Source organism: Pelophylax lessonae (genome assembly GCF_965119305.1).
Source record: "Pelophylax lessonae genome assembly, chromosome: 11".
NCBI classification, from domain to species: Eukaryota; Metazoa; Chordata; class Amphibia; order Anura; family Ranidae; genus Pelophylax; species Pelophylax lessonae.
In genome coordinates, this window is record NC_138778.1 from 74,113,657 (window position 1) to 74,135,867 (window position 22,211).

At 46.9% G+C, this 22,211-nt stretch overlaps 1 protein-coding gene across 1 annotated transcript in view; it reads right to left on the reverse strand.

The window, feature by feature from the left end:
* Nucleotides 1-8,843: 8,843 nt before the first annotated feature.
* The window catches only part of MRPL38 (mitochondrial ribosomal protein L38), a 70,290-nt gene continuing 56,922 nt past the window's right edge, over nucleotides 8,844-22,211 (reverse strand). The window contains exons 8-9 of the mRNA XM_082271383.1: nucleotides 15,280-15,416; nucleotides 8,844-9,065 (exon numbers count right to left, since the gene is read on the reverse strand). Of these exons, the coding sequence (XP_082127509.1) occupies nucleotides 8,929-9,065; nucleotides 15,280-15,416 (274 nt within the window). The 3' untranslated portion in view covers nucleotides 8,844-8,928. The remainder of the gene's footprint in view (nucleotides 9,066-15,279; nucleotides 15,417-22,211) is intronic.

Consider the following 22,211-nt stretch of genomic DNA (forward strand, 5'->3'; position numbering starts at 1 on the left):
CTCAATTATAGGGACTGTGATATGCTTTTGTCGGAGGCGTGGAAACACCCTGAGCTTCACTTTGAAAATGCACTTATCATGTTATTCCCTTATTTCTCTGCGGAAACACAGAGAAGACGGTGTTCCTTTACTGAAGTCAGAAAGCGCCTGCGCGCCAAAGAAATCACTTACAGTATGCAGTACCCCAGCAGGCTCAGGGTGCAACACGGTGGCTCAGTCAAATTCTTTGATTCCCCGCAGGAGGTGTCGGAGTGGCTGGATGGTCTGCGCTGAGCCCTCTACTGCTCATGGCTTGGTTTTGCGGTTCTAACTTCCTTGGTTTTGTCCGTGTCTATGACCCTGTTGTTCCTGACCCTCTTCGTCCTGATGTCGCTGTATAGCTCCTGAGTGTTTTCCTTCCGGATGTTTGCTGTTTGGGGATTATGCCATGTTGCCTGGATAGGGGGTCCTACGTTTTGAACCCCCTTGTGCCTGGAAACTATGGGGCGAAGAGTATGTTTGGCCTGTTACACTCACCTGTTACTCCGGCAGTTTCAGAGTCTCCATAAGGGACGGTAACTGTCATCTTACCTGCCGGACTGTTGTTCACGCTGGAGAACCGTCGCACGTTTCATTTTTTTGGGAAGTTTGGGATTCAAGCCGCATACCAGACTATTTTTTCTGTTGTTTTTCTTTTTCCTTTTTCTTTTTCTGTTTTTTTGGTTTCTGGTAGCCCTTGGGGGAATCAAAAATGGAGAAGGATCTGGGAGTCTTGGTTGATGATAGATTAGGAAACAGCATGCAATGTCAAGCGGCAGCTTCCAAAGCCAACAGAATATTAGCATGCATAAAGAAAGGGATGCATTCCAGAGATAAGACTATAATCCTTCCACTTTATAAAACTCTGGTCCGACCGCATCTGGAGTATTCCGTCCAGTTCTGGTCGCCAGTCCTCAGGAGGGATGTGTTGGAGCTGGAGAGAGTCCAGAGAAGGGCAACTAAACTAATTAGGGGATTGGAGGACCTTGACTATGAAGAGCGTCTACAATCGCTCGATTTATTCTCCCTGGAGAAGAGACGTCTGAGGGGGGACATGATAGCAATCTATAAATATCTTAATGGGGATCCCAGCTTAGAAAAAAAGCTGTTCATTCGAAGGGATTGCATGAGGACTCGAGGGCATACAATGCGATTAGAGGAGAAGCGTTTTAACCTCAGGCAACGCGGGGGGTTCTTTACTGTTAGGGCAACAAGATTGTGGAATTCTCTACCACAAGAGGTGGTTTCTGCGGGTAGTATGGTGGCTTTCAAAAGACTCTGAAGGCCCGTACACACGTACCGATCGTTGGCATACAAACGTCGGTGGACGAAGGATCTGCCGATTGTACGCGTGTTAGTATGGTGCCTCCGACAGATGTCTGCGCACAATCCGCGGACAAAAGTCTTTCGTGCAAACATGAAAATATTTGTATGCCGACACCAGAACGGACGATTGTTCGCCTGTCAGTACACAATTCGGCCGACAGACCGCAGATTTGCAAGACTGGGCATGCTCAGAAAATAGAAAACACAGGGAAAGTTAACCATTACATGACATCACTTCTGCAGTCGGCGGACAAAATTCTTGTGCTGTCCTTGTGCTGTCTTTGCACTTTTCAGCAGACACCGACATCCCGGGGAGAAAAGAGGAACATTTGTAAGCCGACCATCGGTACGTGTGTACGGGGCTTTAGACTTACATCTCAAGGATCAGAACATTCAGGGGTATGGGAGATGATTACAGCCACACATACCTACACAGGTTGAACTAGATGGACTATTGTCTTTATTCAACCTCACCTACTATGTAACTATGTAACTATGGTATAATGGCATTGGGAATGTTGCACCAGCACCTGAACTCTTTTGCTCCTGGACGCTTAGAGGTTACCATGAGGATTTTTTATTTTTTTCCTGGGTACAAACTGACTTCTGTTTTGCTCCAGGCCCTCTCTTGGTTCATCCATCAATTTTTTATTAATTCTTATGGCTGACAATATTAGATTCCTTTCATGGAATGTGTGGGGTTTGAATAATAAGTTTAAGCGGGCCAGTGTCTTTCAGTATCTGAAGATAATTAAGCAACATATCCTCCTCCTGCAGGAGACTCACCTGGATGGTAACATGATTCTTGCTCTTAGGAGACCGTGGATCCAGAGGGCATTTCATGCCACCTATTCCACATATGCCAGGGGGGTCTCCATTCTAATTAGTAAATCCATCCCCTGTACTATTCAAAGGGTGATCTCTGATCTGGGGGGCAGATATGTGGCAGTGCTTTTAGATATCTATTCTGTTACAATGCTGTTGGTAGCGTGTAGGTGCCTCCTCCTTTTGGGATACAATTACTATATGATTTGGATGATAAGTTAGCTGCCTATGCTCATCTTCCAATGCTGTTTATGGGTGATTTTAATGCCATATTAGATAGTACCCTGGATACTTCCAACCACAACTGACCTGCCTCCGTGGATTTACTGACCTAGGCTTCCACGGTGTGTTTCAACTCTGGAGATGGAAGCATCCTTCGTTGAGGGAATACTCTCACCTTTCCACCACTCACCACTCATCTGCCCGGATTGATTTGGCGTTTGGAAATACACGTCTGCAGTCCCTCTTGATTGGCTCGGAGTACTTGAGCGGAGGGGTGTCTGATCGCAACCCGCTACTCTTGACAGTGAACCTCCAATTGGGGGCTGGGGTGCGGGGTTGGCGCATAGCTGCAGGCTGGCTCCAACTGGATCAGGTCGCCTCTCACCTGGGTGAGTCGATCCAGTCATATTGGGAGGAGAATGTGGATTCTGCGGAACAGCTAGTGGTTTTGGAGGCATTCAAGGCCGTGACGAGGGGAGAATGGTATTTCAGCCATTAAGACAGCTAGAAAGGATCAGAACAGTGAGGTCCAGTCGCTGCAGGAGGCGGAAAGGATGCGGGTGAGGGAAGATGCGGATTCACCGTCTGACACCAGCTACGTTGCGTTGCTGGAGGCGAGACGCCTTCTCTCCCTGCATGTCTCTGATCTTGCCCACACTGAGGCCAAAAACATGCGGGAATCGGTGTTTGCGCAGGGTGACAAAAATGGTAAGTTGCTGGCGATGTTAGTGGCTGACCAGAGGACCCCAGTTAATATCCCACTTATCAGAAATGTTGAGGGAGCTATAAAGACTGACCCTCGTGACATTCTAGAGACGTTTCACAATTATTTTGAGAATTTGTATGCTCCGCTGTCGGGTGGAGACTCCTTGGCTACGGATGGGCTGCCGGGGAGTGTCACCCTTCCGACCCTGACAGATGGGGATAGCGCCCTCTTAGATGACTCGATTATGACTTTGGAGGTGGAAAAAGCCATTGCGGCGTTCCCACCACACAAAGCTTCTGGCCCGGATGGCTTTCCAGCGGATTTTTATAAACAATACTCTGAACAGTTAGCGCCCAGAATAAGTTCTCTATTGCAGCACTGTCTCGAGAGCGAGGAACTTCCCCCTTCCATGTTAGACGCTTATATGGTACTATTGCCGAAGCCTGGTAAGGACCCTCTGGATTGCTCCTCTTATCGTCCTATCGCCCTTTTAAATATGGACCTCAAAATTTTTACGAAGGTCCTAGCTAATAGGCTGGCTGGGGTCATTCATTCTTTGATTGACCTGGATCAGACGGGCTTTATGCCTGGCAAGTCGGTTGATACCAACATTAGGCGGTTGTTCACTCACCTTCAACTCCCCGGGGGGTGGTGGTTTCCATAGGTATTGAAAAGGCCTTTGATTTGGTCGATTGGGCCTTCATGCTCAGGACATTGGATCTCATGGGTTTTGGACCCAACTTTAGAACTTGGATCCGGCTCCTCTACACGGGCCCTAGAACTGCTATCCGGCTCGGCTACCTCACGTCTCCTTACTTACAGGTGGGACAGGGAACGAGGCAGGGATGCCCCCTTTCTCCATTCCTGCTTGCCCTTACACTCGAGCCTATTGCTATAGCACTGAGCCGCTTCCCAGCCGTGGGATCGATCAGAGTGGGTTCCATTAGAGAATGCTTTGCGTTGTACGCAGACGACATGTTATTGTTTCTCGAGGACCCGGGTCCCTCTCTACGAGTGGCCCTGTCTATCTTGGACGATTTTGGCAAGTTCTCTGGCCTCCGGGTTAACTGGAGGAAGTCTTCAATCTTGTCATTGGATAAGGATGCCCAACTTGCTGCGGCTGGGGACCTCCCGCTTTGCTGGGTGGATAGCTTTACTTACCTGGGTATTAAGGTTACGAGACACCCTCAAGACTATTATATACAAAAATTCATATATAGTTATAGTTAGTGAGGTTGAAAAAAGACATCAGTCCATCCAGTTCAACCTACGATGTGTGTGTTTGCGGTTAACCGTACATTGTATACCCCTGTACGTTGTGGTCTTTAAGGTGCCCATCTAATATTTTTTTTAAACTATCGATGCTCCCTGCTGATATGACTGTTTGCGGAAGAGAATTCCACATCCTTACTGCTCTGACAGTGAAGAACCCCCTACGTACTTTAAGGTTAAACCGCCTTTCCTCTAGTTTTAGGGAGTGGCCACGTGTCTTATTGTATTCCCTTTCTCTGAATAGTTTGTTCCTTATGCTAAGGTCGCCAGTACAGTATTTGTACATTGATATCATATCCCCCTTAATCGTCTCTTCTCCAGAGAGAATAAGTTCAGTGCTTATAGTCTTTCCTCATAGCCGATGTCCTCCATTCCCCTAATTATTTTTGTTGCCCTTCTCTGGAATCTTTCCAGTTCCAGCACATCCTTCCTGAGGACTGGTGCCCAGAACTGGACAGCATACTCCAGATGTGGCCAAACCAGAGTCTTGTAGAGCGGGAGAATAATCTCTTTATTTCTGGAGTGAATCCCCTTTTTTATGCATCCCAGTATGTATAAAGAATGTTTCTTTAACACATGCATGAATTGCAGGTTAGAAACCCTTCCCTCAGCCCTCCCCTGGTCAGCATAGCAATCAACCACCAATGGCTGACACTCCCTGTGCAGGGCTCTTCATCTCCTCTGTTGTTACAGGATCGGGCCCTGATAGTCTGCCAAAGAGCTGAGGCCCATGTGACAATCACTTAAATTCAAAAGAGTGACCCCGTGCCGTGTGGTAGGGTGCTGCGTGATCCTTTCTGGTAAAAAAACTCACTCACCAGAAGCACCCACCCCACACAGGGGTATAAGGCGGGTGTGTAAAGATCAAGGGTCTCAGTGTCTCCCCTCCTCCTGGATCGATAGGTCCCGGAAGTGGTCTCGGAGGTCCTAACTGGAGGTATCCCTGGGGTACTAGTGGGTCCTACTACTCTCCTATAGGCCGGGGATGGTCCGAGAGGTCCGCCAGATATAGCTCATAGCCGTATACCAAGGGATGATAGATAGACAAGGCACATAGCGTAATAACGTCTAGATGGTTTATTTAGTATGTAACAGAGAGGTACTCACAATCAGAAGCAAATAAACAGGCACGGATACGAGTGTGGAGCGCGATGCGGTCCAAGCCTCGTTCTTGATGTACAGGAACCGGAAGTGACGCAACACGCCGTACGCGTTTCGTAATCAATATGTCTTCAGCAGCCTTAATTAAGCGATTGTAGACGCTCTTTATAATTAAGGTCCTCCAATCCCCTAATTAGTTTAGTTGCCCTTCTCTGGACTCTCTCCAGCTCCAACACATCCCTCCTGAGGACTGGCGACCAGAACTGGACAGAATACTCCAGATGTGGTCGGACCAGAGTTTTATAAAGTGGAAAGATTATAGTTTTATCTCTGGAATACATCCCTTTCTTTATGCATGCTAATATTCTGCTGGCTTTGGCAGCTGCCGCTTGACATTGCATGCTATTGCCTAGTCTATCATCTACCAAGACTCCCAGATCTTTCTCCATTTTTGATTCCCCCAAGGGATCCCCCCTAACGTTTATTGTGCTTTTATATTTTTAGTCCCCAAGTGCAAAACCTTACACTTCTCCACATTAAACCTCATTTGCCATGTCGTTGCCCACTCTGTTATTTTGTCCAGATCATTCTGTAGGATATCTGCTTCATGCTAAGCAGGTATTACCCTGCCCAATTTTGTGTCATCTGCAAAAACTGATATCGAACTACTGATCCCGTCCTCAATGCCGTTTATGAATAAATTAAACAAGGTTGGTCCCAGGAGTCTTGTGGGACCCCGCTTACCACCTCAGTGATAGCATCGCCGATGCTTTGATCGTATCTTTTGGAAGAGAAGTTGTGAAAAATGTGTCCTGGTGTCTGCCGTCCAACTCTATCCTGTAACCTGAGAATAGGAGGTCCAAGATAAAGTTGTTTCCGGCTACAGACTGACACAGAGAGGAAGGAACCCAGTTACACCCCCCTGTCCTCCCCACCTGGCAGCCCGAGTCACTGGGGCTTTTCTTGGATCGAGAGGGGTTGAACAAGAATCTTCCCTTCCTTTTTTATACTGCCACCCCTACTTTTGTTCCTGCTTGGTGGAGAAGTCTTTACTTTGCTGAAGTCTGAAATTTTTTTTATTTGCCGTTTCTTAGCAAGCTCTTCTTTTTATCTGCCAATCTCTCCAATACAGACTAACTTTACCAAACAAGCATTCTCCTGTAAAGGGGAGAGCGCACAGCTTGGACTTTGATGCCGTGTCTCCTTCCCAAAACTTCAACCAAATAGCCCTTCTGGCTTTGTTGATTAACGCAGTAGATCTAGCGGTATATTGCACTGATTCAGCTGAAGAGTCTGCATTGTAAGCCACCACCTTACTCAATACAGGAAGAGCCTCCAGCATTTCTTCTTTGGGTGATCCCCTCTAGATGCGTACATAACGGTTTCAATCAAAGATCCTAAGTATGCCCTACACACGTTGTGGCCAGGGATGATTTAAAATTTAGAGGTGGCCTCCTATACCTCTTAAGTAACCTTCAGCCTTCCTATCCATTGGACCCTTGAGCGAGTCAGCATCCGCAAAAGACAATTCTGATTTTTGTGAAACTTCGTATAAAGGAGCATCTAGCTTAGGGCATTTATTCCAGAAGTTGGCATCCTCTTCTTTAAAGGAAAATCTTTTAAAGTTTTTGGGAAGAAAACCCTCCCCTTGGGTTTTTTCTATTCCTGGAGAATGGTTTCTTTCAATGTGTATTGTACTGGAAACGTTTGTGATTGTTTAGCCTGTCATCCTGCACATACCTGATCATTAACTGACAGTTTCTTGGTTTCCTCTACCTCCAGGACCAAGGTTTCAGAAGTTGCCTTAAGCACATTCTCAACCAATGGAAACAAAAATCTTTGTATTTTGCCTGCCTCCTTTTTCACCAGGTTATCTAAACACTAGTGGCAAAGGATTTTCTTCCAGGAAGAAGAACGTTTTTTTCTTATAAGCGGCACATTTATTCTTACGCACTTCCATGCACCCTTTACTTTATTTTTCTTCCAAGTCTTTGTCCTACAAAGTAGCAAACAAAGCAGATCAGGGATTGTTTGGATGAGATTCAAAGAATCCTCTGATGAGCATGGATAGAAAAAATAAAACCCTCCAATCCGTGCCCCCTTTACCGACTGGGGAGTACCTCAACCCAAGACTAGACCACCCCTAGAGCCAGCCAAGCTGAAATAGAGCAGCCTAACAACCCCTAGTGCCCCTTTCAGTGGGGAGTAGGAAAACAGATGAACACGCTTCCTTCAACTTTCCTACCTTAGGACCAGAGTTCCCCTGAGAAACCAGAGCTGTGTCCTCAGCTGCTGCCACCTCCATAGCGTCCCAGTCAAGCCAGGGGCCAAAACAGTCTGTGCCATTATGTGACTTCTATTGGTCCTTTTAAGTCCTCCAGCCTGGGTCCCGGTATGGTGCTGCGGATCGGGCTCCTGCTCTAGGCTGTAAGGGCATGTTTGTGAACTCCCAGCATCCAGGCCAGTATTTTCCCATAACCAAAATGGTTGCTAGGGCCCTTTACCCCGCCAGCGTCACTTCTGACCATACTGGAAGTGATGTCATCAGATCAGCTGTTGCCCACTGACTCGCATAGCCCGAGCGCTGTCGACAATGTGGATGGTAGAAAGCCCAACTCCCAGTGGGCACCTCACAGATGGGACATGAACTCCCTCTAGAGTTACATCCTCAAAATGCAGGCAGTCTCTTACCCCGCACAAAGATCCCCTGAGGACAATACAGGGAGAGGGTCCCCTATTTTCTCTAAAGCTGACCTCTAGGACTGCCTGAGAGAGCCCCCACTACAGATATTGCCCAGGTCCACTGTTCCTGTTAAGAGAATCCTAGACGGAAGGCCCCTGCCCCCTAGCACAAAGGCATGACAGCAAAAACAACATAGTTCTGTGGTCTTGTCCGGCCAGGGGAAGCACATATCATGAGGGTCAGGCTTCTTTTTGTAATGCGGATAATGTGATTCCTCCTGTGCTAGGTGGTAGGAGCCTCTCTCCCTCTCTTGTAAGCCATCCTAGAAGAGGACTCAGGAAATGTAGTTCTGTGAGCCATGGATAGATATGGGGCAAATGATGTATGACACATCAAGAATCCCTCCTTCAGGCTTCCAGACATTGATGAAAGCATTGGAAGCTGATAGTGATGTATTGGTAACTTAAACATTTATCTCAGAAAAGCTGTGAGCTATATATACGGTTTCAGCTTTAAAACTCTTATTAGGAAGAGAAAAAAACTACCCGTATAGCTCTAATCTAAAAGTGGAAAATATGTATTTGACCTTTATTGCTTTGTAATGACGTCTTTGAAAGGGCATAATATTAGCTCCACGTGATATCTGGTAACATAGTATTAGAAGATTATTAAATAATAACACAATTATGAAAGATGCAGAACAGCCATTATTTTATGAGTTATTGAGCATGGCATTACAAAAAAAAAAAGTAATTCTCTGAGAACCATTTTTGTATCAATAAATCCCATAGGTGGGTTCATCTGAGTTTCGGTATCTGTCCAAGTATCTGAGAGGCTGCCCATGAGGAAATTTTTTCTGTGGCGGGTGATATCTTGGTGGGAACTGGTGTTCGAAGATAGGTTCCTTCATATCTAATGGAAAAAAAAAAAAAAAAAAGGAAAGTTAACATAAATGAAATATATCATTAATAGTAAGGGCTTGTTTACACTTGCTTCAAAATGTGGCACTGGACTTGCTTTTTTTGAAGTGCTCTAAATGCTAGTCAATGCAAAGGTCACAAAAAAAAAAAAAAAAAAAAAAGCTTATTGGTGCCGGTTCACATTTGTGCGATTGCGGAGATCGCATATAATTCGGAGCGCACTGCTCCTAAATTACATGCGATCTCGTGTGCGTGGTGCGAATTTCAGCCATACACTTTGCATAATATGTGAGGGAAGCTGCGCTAAATGACAAGAACCATACGTGATAATAGGTCCAAAAAAGTCCCAATAATATAATGTATATATATATATATATATATATAAATATTGATGAATCAACAAAAAAGTCCAAAACTTCAACCGAAAATCCACAGGTGCAAACAATGAGTGTAATTACTGCTTACCAGATGTAGCAGTGTAATGAGCCTTGAGCATATATGGCCAAGCCGGATGGAAATCTATGGGGGATTCCTCACCAACGATATCCGACCCAGAAGCACAGATTGGTGGATATTGGAGTAAAAAGCAAATAAAAAAACATAGCGTGATACTGTATATTGAAAAATATGTAATAACCACTCCCGTGTGTATCAGGAAAAGAAAGTGCTGATAGAAACCACCACCATCACAGGCAGCTTACCAGAAGTAAAAATACAATAGGCAGATCAATCTATATAATCCCAAATGAATGGAATATTATGCCGTGAAATGAGCCACCACCACATTCGCAATCGAATTACCGGATTTGTGCAGGTAAGTCAGGTGTGAGGTAACCACTCAAATCAACTCGTGACCCCGTTTGGACCGTCACCATATATCCCCGCTTACCAGAAATAGGCAATAATATTGCATATATCCCAAATCCGGATGGCACTGGGTAAATATTCCTGTTCACTGTGAGTAGTCCGGTCCCTTATTCAGTGAGGCTGACCCGCATATAGGACTCCGATGGTCACATATAAATGATAGTAATGGAGAATCCCATAGTGTAAAACCATTTATTTAAGAACAAGTAAAAAAGAAATGCACTTACAGAAAGTACGAATACTAGCGCTGAATCAAAGCTGCCGGCCGGACAGCTTCAAACACCCGCCTGGGTGTTTAAGGGTACTCCCAATTTGCGGGATATGCTGGCCCCAAATGTTATAGAGGCCCCTGCGGCTAGATCCACCTTTCTAAATCATTTAAATGGTTTCTCAAGGTACGGGCGGCGCACTGACGCCACCTCTTAAATAACATCACACCGAGGAGAGTATCCTCCCCGCGCGACCTAAGAGCTAAATCCCATGTCGCCATCTTAACTATGGTCTAGAAATTAATAGACCGCCGTATTATACAGATCAATAAGGTTTAAGTAAATAGACCCGGATTTTCAAACATGCAATAGTACGTTGTCAATTGTGTATATATAAATAAAGGGTTATGCACCACATATCAATATCAGAATAGTATCAATGCTATAACAGGACTACTGTGGGCAAAAAAAGCTCTCAGGTCTCACGGAGAACAACCCCTTACATAGTAATTAATACAAGATCTCATAATGAGATCTGCTGCCTGTGACGGTGGTGGTTTCTATCAGCACTTTCTTTTCCTGATACACACGGGAGTGGTTATTACATATTTTTCAATATACAGTATCATGCTATGTTTTTTTATTTGCTTTTTACTCCAATATCCACCAATCTGTGCTTCTGGGTCGGATATCGTTGGTGAGGAATCCCCCATAGATTTCCATCCGGCTTGGCCATATATGCTCAAGGCTCATTACACTGCTGCATCTGGTAAGCAGTAATTACACTCATTGTTTGCACCTGTGTATTTTCGGTTGAAGTTTTGGACTTTTTTGTTGATTCATCAATATATATATATATATATATATATATATATATATATATATATATATATATATATATATATATATATATATATATATATATATATACATACATACACACACACACATTATATTATATATTTTTTTGGGACTTTTTTTGGACCTATTATCACGTATGGTTCTTGTCATTTAGCGCAGCTTCCCTCACATATTGTTTTCCTGGATGTTTGTCAGATATTAAGTTGCTGCTATTCTTTTTCTTTTGATATCTATAGCGCAGTTTTCCCTTTTTCCATACACTTTGTATGGCTGAATTCGCACCGCATCCGCAATGAACACGCACATGAGGCTTTTTTTATCCGCAGCAGAATCGGATCGCATAGTGGTTCAAACTAGTGCGATCCGATTCTGTGCGAACATTCAGATCGCACTGCAATATGCGATTGCAACTGGGGGTGTCGTTAACTTTTAATTGACACCCCCTGCGTATCGCATATGGCAGTGTGAACTGCCAGAGGTGCGGATGCGATGCGGGATCACGCTGCATATTCGCAGCGTTCCCGCTTCGCACAAATGTGAACCGGGACTTACGCGAATATATAATTTATATTTTAATGATTATTTATGTTTTATTTTTTATAAATACTAGTCATGGATTATTTGTAAACAACAGACCGTTGGCTGAGCTTTTTAGCTTGCTTCTTTCATTTGTCATATGGATTCTAAGAACTTGATGAAGCAGCACCTTTTGTACACTTAACTACGTACCATATTTGTTTAGCATGTGATTCTTTGCAAATAATTTTTACTTGATATATACTATGATTTTTAATTGGCCATATGGATTCTAACCACTAGAAGTAGCAGTATCTTTTGCGCACCCAATTATGTACCATATAATCTATTTGCATACGATCCTTTGTCTTTCTAGCTTAACCAATTACTGCACAATGTGTGTTACTATTTATTTAAATGAAGCGTGGTATCTGACGTTCTGCCTGCCCCTGGAAAGAGGTCACCGATGATAAAAACGCATCGGGATTGGCTGCTACTGAAGACTTGCTTAGCCCTTACTCACGGCATTCCTTTTTCATGAGTGGACAGTCTGACGGTTTTTGACTCATTTGTGCCTGATTACAACTTATCAAAGGTATTTCTTACATATTTTAAATAAAAAGGACTTAAATGTTAGCAGGCTTCTATGCTAGTTCATTTTTTTTTCCCCAATCTCTTTGGAGCTGCTGCTGAGCAGCCACCACCTACCTATCTCGGATGCCAGGTTATTTTGTGCTTTTATGACCATTATAAATTATTGGTCTACGCTATCTGGTAAGAAGCGTATGCTAAGTGTTGTCGCTTGGTGGTGGATTTCATCAATCAACGTTACTTATACACCTTTTTACACTTTATGGACTCTCTTTTGTTTATTATTGAAAAGGACTTTTTAACTGAAAGGACTTTATGATCACCTAATACTGGATTTTGCACACATTTCATTACATTATGATCACTTTCTTAAGATTGATTTTTTTTTTCCTACATATTTTTTAATGATATATTTTGCTCATATTTTATTCACTGAACGTTTAAATGTTTTCATGCCACATTTACCATATGAGTATCCATGAATGCACTATTAGGATTTAGCGCCACTTATTTATATTGATCATTTACAGCTGGTATCATAGTTGGTTAGGTGGCTGCTCGCCTTTTTACTTGACTTAGCGTGGACTTTTTCCTGTTTTATATAAGCTTAGAGTCCTGTTTACACATTGCGTTTGCTTTTCTTCAACAATTATACCCTGTCACTTTCTTGGTTCTTTAAAGCATCTCCAAAACCTCCAAAGAAGTCTATGACCAAGCTCGCGAACAGCACCTGCAGCTTTTGAGGGGCTTTTATTCAGTGTGTGCTTCGCTTTGGAGGTGTGCAGGTATGAGATATCCCAGGATGCACTGGGAAACCAACACGTGACCTGGAAAGACACCATCAGCGGTCACTTCTGGTTCATGTGTATATATTCTGGAAGTGTCTGGTGCAGACGTCCCACCTGGTTTGCAGAGAGGACCAGCAGGAAGGTGAGCAACTAGCAGACGGCACACATGGTGTGCAAGTAGGGAACACTATAGCGGAAGGTGAGCGGGGACCGGAGAGAGAGGACTGAGTGGAGAATAAGCAGGGCTGGGGGTCCGGGGGCAGGATAGTCTAGCAATGTCACAAGCGTTGCTCAGCGTGGGAGCAAAATACAATGGAGGCGAGAGGGGGACCAGAGAGGAGGATCAAAAAAACAGGATCTTCAGAGTTGGGTGTTACTACTGACCAGGGCATCAGCAGAACTGGGGGTTACTATTGAGCGGGCAATTGGCAATGCTTGCGGCTATTACAGAGCGGGGAATCAGCAGAGCTTGGGGCTACAACCAGAGTACCAGCAGAGCTGGGACCCAGTACCGAGCGGGGGATCTGCAGAGCTTGGGGTTACAATTAAGCAGAGGACCAGCAGAGCTGGGGCCTCTACCGAGTGGGGGATCAGCAGAGCTGGGGACCACTATCGAGCGGGGGATCAGCAGAGCTGGGGCCCACTACCAGGCAGGGGATCAGCAGAGCCGGGGCCCACTACCGAGCGGGGGATCAGCAGAGCCGGGGCCCACTACCAGATGGGGGATCAGCAGAGCCGGGGCCCACTACCAGATGGGGGATCAGCAGAGCCGGGGCCCACTACCAGGCAGGGGATCAGCAGACCTGGGGCCCACTACCAGGCAGGGGATCAGCAGAGCCGGGGCCCACTACCAGGCAGGGGATCAGCAGAGCCGGGGCCCACTACCAGGCAGGGGATCAGCAGAGCCGGGGCCCACTACCAGATGGGGGGATCAGCAGAGCCGGGGCCCACTACCAGATGGGGGATCAGCAGAGCTGGGGCCCACTACCAAGCGGGGGGATCAGCAGAGCTGGGGCCCACTACCGAGCGGGGGGATCAGCAGAGCTGGGGTCCACTATCGAGCGGGGGGGATCACCAGAGCTGGGGCCCACTACCGAGCGGGGGGGGGTCACCAGAGCTGGGGCCCGCTACCGAGCAGGGGGAATCAGCAGAGCTGGGGCCCACTACCGAGCAGGGGGAATCAGCAGAGCTGGGGCCCACTACCGAGCGGGGGGGATCAGCAGGGCTGGCGCCCACTACAGAGCGGGGGATCAGCAGAGCTGGGGCCTACTACCGAGCAGGGGGAATCAGCAGAGCTAGGGGTTACTGTACAAAAAAGTGGCAACCACCACAACAATAAATTTGCCAGCCCATTTACCGACCAGCCTACAAAACAATCAAATTAGCCCTAAACAGTCTACGTTAAAAACAGAGGGTTTTGTTTGCACACATTTGCAAACATATGCATAAGTCACTGTGCACACGTCAAGGGACCTCTGTAAATACTGTGGTACTAACTCTAAATTTCCAGAGCCTCCATAGAAGGAGTACATCTAAGAATGGATAGTTTAAGGGCAGGTATGCCTGGAGGGAGCCCACCCTCCTTAAAAAGGTACAGGTACGTACGTGACGCCCAATGGTAGCAAAGGCATCCCCCTGCGTCCCTGCACACAAATCATCCAACTGTACAAAAAAGTGGCAACCACCCCAATCTATAACTGGCATTTGAAACAAAGGATCCGAGGGCAGAATGAAATGCATCACGGGTGTAGCCTGGTTGGAGCCCAGGCTGAGGCTGCTCTCACATAGGGCTTGCAGCAATGTGCAACTTAAAGGATTTTTTCTTCCCTATACATTAAAGTGCGCTGTCGGCTGATGTCAGAGCTGGTCCAGGCTCTGCAGGGTTCCTGACAATAAAGTCAGGATCCACCAAGATACCTGACCGCCAGCTGGCTCAGCCTCTTAGTGCGCCCCTGAGAGCCTGAGCCAGCCGTTCCTGCCCCCTCCACAGTCCAGCACCCCAGTGAGCGCTGGAGGGGCAGAGCACAGAACAGTGACTGGAAGTCACCACTCTGTACTCATGAGAACCGAACGATCAGCGGCCTTTGATCACTCACTTCTCAGGGTAGAGTGGGAACAGCTGCAGCTTAGATCAGTGCTGCAGCCATCTAGCTAAATAAGATGGTTTCTTTTGCAATCCACACTACTCTTTGAAAGCCCAGAACTGAACTTCTAAACCCATTATCAGAGTCACTTTAACCTCAAAGGTACAAATTAGGAGTAGAGGAAAGGATACTACTAGAAAAAGAGTAGCACAATGATATAAGCACACGATAGAGAAACAGTAGGATCTATGGTTAGCAGTGTAATGTGATGCCTTATATGCTCTACTTACTTAATAACTGATGAAACACTTGGGTAACATGATCGTCCCATTTGCACTGGAAGAAAGCCAGGCCTCCAGGAGTTAACTTCTGCTCATATTTCCTATAGAAATCCAAGGTCTTAAAAGTCCTCAGCTTCAGACTGTGACTGGTAAAGAGTTCAGTATTAGATTGAAAGCAAGGTGAATGTAAGATTTCCCCCCTACAGATAAAAATAATTACATCCTAACTCCAGCTATTTTTTTTAGTGTTGGATTGTATTTGAAAGAGTTAAAGTACCACTTGAAGCCCCATGTATACCAAATCCAGCTCAGACGGATTCAGGCTCTTCTCCAAACATATGCAAGTTCTTTCCGAGTGTAGTGCCCTGATCCCCACCATCCCTCCTCTCAAGTGCATACAATGACTTGCGAAAGTATTCGGCCCCCTTGAACTTTGCGACCTTTTGCCACATTTCAGGCTTTAAACAAAGATATAAAACAAATTTTTTGTGAAGAATCAACAACAAGTGGGACACAATCATGAAGTGGAACGAAATTTATTGGATATTTCAAACTTTTTTAACAAATCAAAAACTAAAAAAATGGGCATGCTAAATTATTCAGCCCCTTTACTTTCAGTGCAGCAAACTCTCTCCAGAAGTTCAGTGAGGATCTCTGAATGATCCAATGTTGACCTAAATGACTAATGATGATAAACTGAATCCACCTGTGTGTAATCAAGTCTCTGTATAAATGCACCTGCACTGTGATAGTCTCAGAGGTCCGTTTAAAGCGCAGAGAGCATCTTGAAGAACAAGGAACACACCAGGCAGGTCCGAGATAATGTTGTAGAGAAGTTTAAAGCCGGATTTGGATACAAAAAGATTTCCCAAGCTTTAAACATCGCAAGGAGCACTCTGCAAGCGATAATATTGAAATGGAAGGAGGATCAGACCACTGCAAATCTACGAAGACCTGGCCGTCCCTCTAAACTTTCAGCTCATACAAGGAGAAGACTGATCAGAGATGCAGCCAAGAGGCCCATGATCACTCTGGATGAACTACAGCGGAGGTGGGAGACTCTGTCCATAGGACAACAATCAGTCGTATACTGCACAAATTTGGCCTTTATGGAAGAGTGGCAAGAAGAAAGCCATTTCTTAAAGATATCCATAAAAAGTGTCGTTTTAAAGTTTGCCACAAGCCACCTGGGAGACACACCAAACATGTAAAAGAAGGTGATCTGTTCAGATGAAACCAAAAATCGAACTTTTTGGCAACAATGCAAAACAATATGTTTAGCGTAAAAGCAACACCGCTCATCACCCTGAACACACCATCCCCACTGTCAAACATGGTGGTGGCAGCATCATGGTTTGGGCCTGCTTTTCTTCAGCAGGGACATGGAAGATGGTTAAAATTGATAGGAAGATGGATGGAGCCAAATACAGGACCATTCTGGAAGAAAACCTGATGGAGTCTGCAAAAGACTGGGACGGAGATTTGCCTTCCAAACAAGACAATGATCCAAAACAAAGCAAAATCTACAATGGAATGGTTCACAAATAAACATATCCAGATGTAAGAATGGCCAAGTCAAAATCCAGACCTGAATCCAATCGAGAATCTGTGGAAAGAACTGAAAACTGCTGTTCACAAACGCTCTCCATCCAACCTCACTGAGCTCGAGTGGTTTTGCAAGGAGGAATGGGCAAAAATTTCAGTCTCTCGATGTGCAAAACTGATAGAGACATACCCCAAGCGACTTACAGCTGTAATCGCAGCAAAAGGTGGCGCTACAAAGTATTAACTTAAGGGGGCTGAATAATTTTGCACGCCCAATTTTTCAGTTTTTTATTTGTTAAAAAAGTTTGAAATATCCAATAAATTTTGTTCCACTTCATGATTGTGTCCCACTTGTTGATTCTTCACAAAAAATGACAGTTTTATATCTTTATGTTTGAAGCCTGAAATGTGGCAAAAGAACAAAAAGTTCAAGGGGGCCGAATACTTTCGCAAAGCACTGTATGTGTGACATCAAGGGAGATAAAAAAAAAAGAAAAAAAGAAAAAAAAAAAAAAAAAAGGGGAGGAGGGTAATGAACCCAATGTGAGATCACATTAAAGCGAAGTTCCACCCAAAAGTGGAACTCTGCTTATCCATGTCCAAATGTGGCACTGAAGGGGGGGTACTTATTTTTGACAGGTACCTGTCCCCACTTCCGTTGGCCCTTGCTGCGGAGAGGGCTGTCAGAAGTTCGTCACCCCCCCACCTCCTCTTTTCCTGCTGCCGGGCCATTCAGAAATCGCAGCGCACTTCGCGCATGCGTGTAGGGAATGGGCTGTGAAGCCTTGGCTTCACTGACGATTTCCCTTACAGGCTATGGCAGCAGCAGCAACCGAGAGACAATGGAAACATCAGCTGGGATGCTGAAATCACTGGATTCCAGGACAGGCAAGTGCCCTAATATTAGAAGTCTTAATTTTTCCGTGGAGGGAGAGGAGGGGGGCTGGAGCACCCCTTTAAGCAGCAGCATTAGAGGACTCCTCCTCGGTAGGGTACATAAAATCAGTATAGAGAAAGAAAGTTAGCAAAAAGGAGGGACAGCGCTCACAAATTAATTCATCTAAATCCCATGTGATATGCAAATAAATGTCTCAAAAAAAGGTGCACAGTGCAATTTCAATGTATACAAATGAATTCAATACATTAATTCCTTATATATCACATTCCAATAAAGTGACCGTGCATAGTGCCAAATACCATATAAAAGTGACAATGCATAAATCCTGAAGTAAAAACGGAATTTTTGTAAATTCTTACCGTAAAATTCCTTTCTCTGAGTCCTCCGACAGTCGCCGCCACTTCATAATCTTCACTAATGGGGTATTGACCTTTGCTCCGTAGGAGTAGCTAGGCAACAAGATTTGTTAATATAAAAGCTTTTAGCATATCACACCCCTAGGGGGCGGTCCCCTCAGTCAATACCTCCCTGCTTCCTGCATTCTCAACTCAGTTTCAGTAGCATAGCAGTAGAGTACATAAACAAACCCCAAAAGAGGGGCGGGGGCGGCGACTGTCGGAGGACTCAGAGAAAGGAATTTTACGGTAAGATTTTACAAAAATTCCGTTTTCTCTTACGTCCTCCGACAGTCGCCGCCACTTCATAATCTTCACTAATGGGGATGTCCCAGAGCAGTGTAGACATGAGGGGTGGGAAAAACGCAGCCGTGCCTAAAGCAACGCAGTACCCACAGCAGAGAAAGGAACATTACCAAAGTAAGAGAACCAACTGGGCAACAGGAAAAAACTTGCTCAACAGGAGCAACAACCCAGGAAAGAACAAGTAACCTAGGGGTAAAAATACCCCAACAGCCAAGGACCCAAACAAGGGACCCTAAGGCACTGCCGCACTAAGAACTTTACGGCCAAAGGAAGCATCTGCCGATGCCTGAACATCCACTTCCACATCCTGGAGAAGGTGTGAACGGACGACCAAGTCGCCGCCTTACACACCTGGGCCACAGAAGCCTGATGACGATAGGCCCAAGACGTACTCAGAGACCTGGTAGAGTGCGCCTTCACAGGGAAAGGAGGAACCTTCCCCTTCAAAGCATAGGCTTGCACAATGGTCTGTCTGATCCATTTGGCGATGGTCGCAGCCGACGCTGCCATGCCCTTCCGAGGACCCTCTGGAAGAACAAATAGAGAATCCGACTTGCGAAAGGATTTCGTCGATGACAGGTAAACCCTGATCGCCCGAACAACATCCAAGGAATGCAAAGCCACCTCCTTTGAATGCTTAGGCTTTGCGCAAAGCGAAGGCAAGACAATGTCCTCATTGAGGTGAAATTCCGAGATCCTCTTCGGAAGAAAAGAAGGGTTAGGTCGTAAGACCACCTTATCCAAGTGAATCACCAAGTAGGGAGAGCTGCAGGACAAGGCCGCCAGCTCCGACACCCTGCGAGCCGAAGTGATCGCTACCAAAAAGGCAACCTTCTTGGACAACAGAGACAACGAGATCTCCCTGATCTTCTCAAAGGGAGTATGCTGTAACACGGACAGAACAAGGGTAAAGTCCCATGGAGGTAAGGGATCCCTCCGAGGAGGGGCCAAGTGCCGCACCCCTTGAACAAAGGTGCTAACCAAAGAATTAGACGCCACAGGGCGTTGAAAGAGAACGGCCAGCGCAGAAATCTGACCCTTAATCGTGGCCAACGCCAAACGCCGGTCCACGCCCGTTTGAAGGAAGGCCAACACTCTCGATACCGAGTATGAGCGAGGGGAGTACCCCCTGGACTCAAACCAGGCAAAATACGCCTTCCAAGTACGGTAGTAAATCTTCCCCGAAGAGGCCTTCCTAGCCTTGATCAAAGTGGGAATGACCTCAGGGGAGAGACCCCTATCCTTCAGGACCTGGCTTTCAACAGCCAGGCCGTTAAAGCCAGCGACTGTAAAGCAGGATGGAATATCGGTCCTTGAGACAGGAGATCTTCTCGAAGAGGTAGACGCCACGGAGCGCCGACCGCCAGATTCACGAGGTCTGCGTACCAAGACCGGCGAGGCCAGTCTGGCGCCACCAGAATCACCGTGTGCGGTTCCGAGGCCAACCTGCGAAGGAGCCTGGACAGCAGCTGAATCGTGGAAAGGCATACATCAGACGATACTGATGCCAGGGCGCCACTAACGCATGTGAGGCATCTGCCCGAGGATCGCGCGTCCTTGCTACGAACCTTTTCACCTTGTTGTTCAGATGAGACGCGAACAGGTCCACATCTGGGGAACCCCACTTCGCGCACAACATCTGAAAGACATCCGGGTGAAGGGACCATTCTCCCTGGTCCAGGGTCTGGCGACTCAGATAATCCGCCTGCCAGTTCTCCACTCCCGGAATGTGAACTGCAGATATCGCCGGGAAGTGCGTCTCGGCCCAAGACAGAATGTCGGCTACTTCCCGAGCCGCTCGGGCACTCCTGGTGCCCCCTTGGTGGTTGATGTAGGCCACCGCTGTGGCATTGTCCGTCTGCACCCGAACCGGACAGCCCTGAAGCCTCTCCGTCCAACGCAGAAGGCAGAGATTTATTGCTCGCAATTCCAGAATGTTGATTGGAAGGGAGGATTCCTCCCCCGACCAAGTTCCCTGGGCGGACAGAACGCCCAGAACACCACCCCAGCCCGACAGGCTGGCATCCGTGGTGATCACCGTCCATGACAAAGGACGAAAGGACTTGCCCCCCGACACCGCCGGGGACTGGAGCCACCACAAAAGACCCCTTCGGGTGAGGCGGCTCAACGAAATCCGCAGATCCAGAGATTGCGGACGCCCGTCCCACTTGGCCAGGATCTCCGCCTGAAGATCCCGTGTGTGAAACTGGGCGAAGGGGATCGCCTCGAAAGCTGAGACCATCAATCCCAGACACCTCATACACGTCCGGATGGACGAGCACTGAGTGCCCCTGAGGGACCTGACTTCGTCCTGAAGTGTCCGGAGCTTGTCTTCCGGCAGGAAGACCTTCGCTTGAACAGAGTCCAGGATCATCCCCAGGTAGGGAAGACGAACTGACGGACACAGCGTCGACTTTGGAAAATTTATCGTCCAACCGAACTCCTGTAGAGTCTGCATCGTGACGGACGGGTCGTTCACCAGGCCCTGACTGGTCGCAGACCGAATCAAGATATCGTCTAGATACCCCAAGACAGAGATGCCCTGGGCTCTCAACAAAGCCAGGACCGGCGCAAGCACCTTGGTGAAAACCCGCGGAGCCGAAGCGAGACCGAAGGGTAACGCCACGAATTGGTAATGATCCTCCGCAATGGCGAATCGAAGGTACCTCTGGTGACCCTCGAAAATGGGGATGTGAAGGTACGCATCCTTCAAGTCGATGGAGGCCATGAATTCCCCCGGAACCAGGGCAGCCACCACCGAGCGCAGGGATTCCATGCGGCACTTGCGAACCCGCACAAAGCGGTTCAGAGCTTTCAAGTCCAGAATCGGACGTACCTTGCCCTCCTTTCTGGGCACAGTGAACAGATTGGAATAGAACCCCCGAAATCTGTCCCGATGAGGCACCGGAACCACCACTCCCTGGGCTCGCAGGTCCCGCACCGCCAGGTGCAGATCCTATAAACGCTCCGGAGACAGCTGAAGATTTGAGGGAAAAAATCTGCTCGCCGGCCGAGAGAGAAACTCGATCTTGTATCCAGATCGAACGATTTCCTGAACCCACCTGTCCCGAATGCGGGCCAGCCAGGATTGAAGAAAACCGAGCAAACGTCCCCCCACCCCAGAGACGGGTGAGGGCGCCCCTTCAGGCCGAATTGGCATGGGCAGCGGACCCGGACTGGCCGGACTTCTGCTTACCCGCCCACGGCTTCTTCTGGGAGCCTTGGCCCTTGAAGGGCTTGCCCTTGTATTGCCACCTAAAGGCACGAAAGGACCCCTGAGAGGGCCTAAACGAGGTATTCTTCTTACCGCGAACAAACTTATTCTTGTGAGATTGGGGTAAGAGAGTGCTCTTACCCCCCGAAATTCCCTTTATCAGCGTATCCAAAGACTCGCCAAAAAGGCGAGAACCCGCGTAGGGCAAATTAGCTAAATTCTTGCGAGAGGATTGGTCAACCGACCAACATTTCAGCCATATCAGGCGACGGTTCAATACCGCCACACTTGAGAGGCGTGCAGCCAAAGGGACTAAATCCAAGTCCGCATCACACAAATACATGACACCCTGATGAATTTGATCCACCATAGCCAATGTTGTTGGCGGGGCAGAGTCAGCCACCAGGGTGCGCCTGAGCACCTGCGTCCAATCCGCAATAGCCTGGGTTGCCAAAATGGAAGCAAAAATAGGCTTCAGCATAGAACCAGCAACCGTATAAGCATGACGGGCAAGAGACTCCAATCTCCTGTCCGTAGGGTCCCGGAAAACCGGGGTATCTTCAGCAGGGATCGCAGTAGATTT